Below are 3486 nucleotides of genomic sequence, written 5' to 3' on the forward strand. Positions count from 1 at the left end.
CTTTCCCTAAACCATATTTTTTCAGTCACATCTAAATACCTAATCCCCTAACTGCGCCTTTAATTTCTTCAACTTCGCTGCTTTGCGAAGGCCATCTCAACTGCCTGAAAAGCCCTTCTTCCACTTGTTTGACAAAATTCTACTCCTCTTTCAAAGACTATTGACTGTACTTAAAAATGAGTGCCCTCTATGTGTCCTCAGTACTGGCTAGGAAGCCTCTCTGACCCTCCTCAGTCCATACTAATTGCCCCACAGTTCAGCGCTTGGGCCTCGATTATAATATATAATCCAGAATAATTTAAAAACTCTATCTGTAATGTTCTTTACAGTTTGTAAAATGTTTTCCCAACTCCATTATTCCACTTAACCTTCATGTCAACACTGTGAAGTAAGTATTCTTAACCCCATTTTACAGATTAAGCTGGGAAGTTCAGGGAAATTAAGCATTTAGCACTGAATTACACTCTACAGATGCTGTGTCAGGGCCGAGCATCTGAGCTCCAAGCCCAGCTCTGCCACCTTACCTCTTCCTCTTCCTCCTCACCCTCTCTGTCAATGATTTGAAGCAGCCGTTTTTTGTCATCATCTGCTTCTTCTACTACAGTCATTTCCTCCTCCCGAAAGCGGCCACGCTCTCGAGTTCCAGCTTGTCTCCGACGCATCTTCAGCTCTTCCTCTTCATCATCCCGGGGACGTTTTGTGCCCCTGTTGGGCTAAGAAAGAGAAAAAAGAAACACAGGATTTTAGAGCTGGAAAATATGTATAAGGGCATACATACCAAGCATTCTAAAAGTTTTTGGAATTCCCTGACTGAAAAACACCAGAGCATACAATTTCTCCCACAGAATGAAGTAAAGCTCTAAGTGGTTATTTTTCAGACCTGCAACGATTCTATAAATACATGATTACAGTCACCTACAAGGTAGCTGGTTTTTGTTACAAGTATTTTTCAATATGCAAAGCTTAGCACTTCACAAAAGTTCCTGTATATACAGAAATCACGGGGAACAAGGCTACTTTGAGAAGGGAATGCTGGGTTAAGCTCAATTTACTAGTTAGGATTCAGTCCCCAACACCAATCCCTTAGTACCTGGTTTTAATTCAGATTTTAAAAAGATTATAGTCACTCACAAGTAATTCAAACAGAGAATATTACATACACAACTTCCAAGGGTCTACAACATTCTAAATTCCTACTTTACAGCAGAGTAGAATAAGGCCCAGAGGTCAAGTATTACCCAAGGTCACAAAGCCAGGAGCAGCACTGAAAATAGAACGGCACTTCCTGACTCCTAGTCCCGGGCTTTTCCCACCGCACTGTTAGGGTCTCATTCTCCCTCTGACAGTGCAATCCATGGAGGAGTTTTTACAATTGCTTGCCATTCAGCTGGAATAAAACAGGGCACTACTGAAATGGGCCTCAGAAGTGAGGAAAAAGAGCACCGCACTAGATATCAAACAGCCCAATATCTCCATTCAGCTCGAGTTACTACTGTGCAACTTTGGGCACATCATTTAACCTCTCTAAGCCTTACTTTCCTCATCTGCAAGTGGAGATTATCACCCTTTTCTCCCTGTGAACTTCAGAAAAGATGTTTTTGTGTGTATCTTTTTTCAGCTTTATTGGGATATAACTGACATATAACTTGTGCAAGTTTAAGGTGTACAACATGATGATTTGATTCATATATATTTTGTGAAATGATACCACAATAAGGTTAGTTAATACCTCTATCACCTCACATAATTACCTTTCCCCACCACCACCGATGGTGAGAACATTTCATATCTCAGCAACTTTCAAGTATACGATACAGTATTATTAACTACAGTCACTCTGCTATACATTAGGTCCCCAGAACTTATTTACCTTATAACTGGAAGCTTGTACCAAACGGTGGCAAACTGTAGTGAAAGAACACTAAACTATAACGATACTAAACAAATATATAAAATTATTACTGTGAGTTAATTAATCCAAATGATTCTGTCTTCCCCAACACAAAACATTTGTGTTAGGCTCTTCAACGAGCTTTTCTTTATCTGTTACAATAACTGCACACACCAACAGTGTGCTAGGTGCAATGTGGTATGTTACTACCAAAGTGAAGAAAATGCTACATTCACTGCCAGCCTGCTAAGTTGCTTTTGGTGATAACAGACAAATTTCTATTACACATGATACACATCTCACCCTGTGACTTATAACCCACACTGTTACTGAACTCTGCTACCCGAGTGGTACAAAGGCATTCCCCTCTATATTCATGTACCCTGCTGATTCCACATACCAGATGCTTCAGTAAGTCTAAGCATATGACATTGCTTAGAAAACTCACATTAGACAATTCGGTTTGTGGGGTACCACCTGCTATTTTTCACTCTGTTCCTGAGTCTCCCTGGGATGGATTATAATTTCATATGATCACACTCTATTTCCATAAATATAAAAATTACAAAAATCTGTTGTCATCATTACTACTCTACACGTCAAAAAAAAGAAGAAAAAGGAAATCAACATGCCAGTAACCAAAGAGTACAAAAAAAGGAGGTGGTGGTTTTCATGTGAGGAGAAGGAGGTAGCTTGCTCCTAAAGGAGGGCAGGCTTCAAACTAGGTAGCTCCACAGCAGGTAAGGAACTTCAGCCCTCTGGGAGCACTAATTCTTTCAGGCTCCTAAAACAAGCCCTGCTGTGGTTCTGATTAGTGTGAGCCTACTGCAGCAGCCAAATCAAAGCGTGAGCTCCACAGTCCTCCACGGAGAGGAGATTTCTGGACTGTTTATCTCAGCGCAGAGAGAAAAGGCAGTGGACCACAATTAAAAGGAGAAAGCTAAATACTGCCACAGTTAAGAAATGCAAAAAAAAGAACAATGGCAATGTCTCTTTTGAACACATCTTCCAATCCACTTCTGTAAAACAAACATTTCAGAGGTCCGGGAGGAGTTTCATTTTTACCACTAATAATTTCCACTGAAATAGCACTTTCCTTCTGCAGAACTTAAAGCACTCCTTTTAATCTTCACCCCATCTCCGGGGATGAGAAGTAGTTAACAGTTCTATTTTATAAGCAGGGAGACAGGATGCCTGAGATCCTTTAATAAACTCTTGCAAAGACAACCTGGTGCCTTCTAAAAGTTGAAACTGATCTCTGGGAAGTTTGCCAGTTTCCATGATTCCAGGACAGAAGCTGAGACAGATGTGAGGGACTTTCAGGCAAGAACATATACCCATAAACATAAGTCATACAAGATGTTAGCCAAGTTAAAATAATATTTGTTAAACCATTCATTCAACAAATAATTTATTAAAGAATTCCAAGGCTTGAAGGATCCTCAAGTAATCACCCTGGCCTAGTACCAGTCCCAGGCTTCCATTAGGGTAATGTCTAAATAGGGACACAGGGATAGACAGGGGTAGAACGGATTCTTGAGACAAGAATAGCTTCGCTAATCTTTTTTTTTTTTTTTTTTTAAAAAAACACATTT

The 3486-nt window shown here is 40.1% G+C and overlaps 1 protein-coding gene across 1 annotated transcript in view; it reads right to left on the reverse strand.

Moving 5' to 3' along the window:
* Positions 1-3486, reverse strand: part of CTNNBL1 (catenin beta like 1) — a 172190-nt gene that overhangs the window by 140037 nt on the left and 28667 nt on the right. Inside the window, exon 2 of the mRNA XM_007447720.1 lies at positions 525-713. Coding sequence (XP_007447782.1) covers positions 525-713 — 189 coding nt within the window. The remainder of the gene's footprint in view (positions 1-524; positions 714-3486) is intronic.

The sequence above is a fragment of the Lipotes vexillifer genome, unplaced genomic scaffold, assembly GCF_000442215.2.
Source record: "Lipotes vexillifer unplaced genomic scaffold, Lipotes_vexillifer_v1.1 scaffold397, whole genome shotgun sequence".
NCBI lineage: Eukaryota > Metazoa > Chordata > Mammalia > Artiodactyla > Lipotidae > Lipotes > Lipotes vexillifer.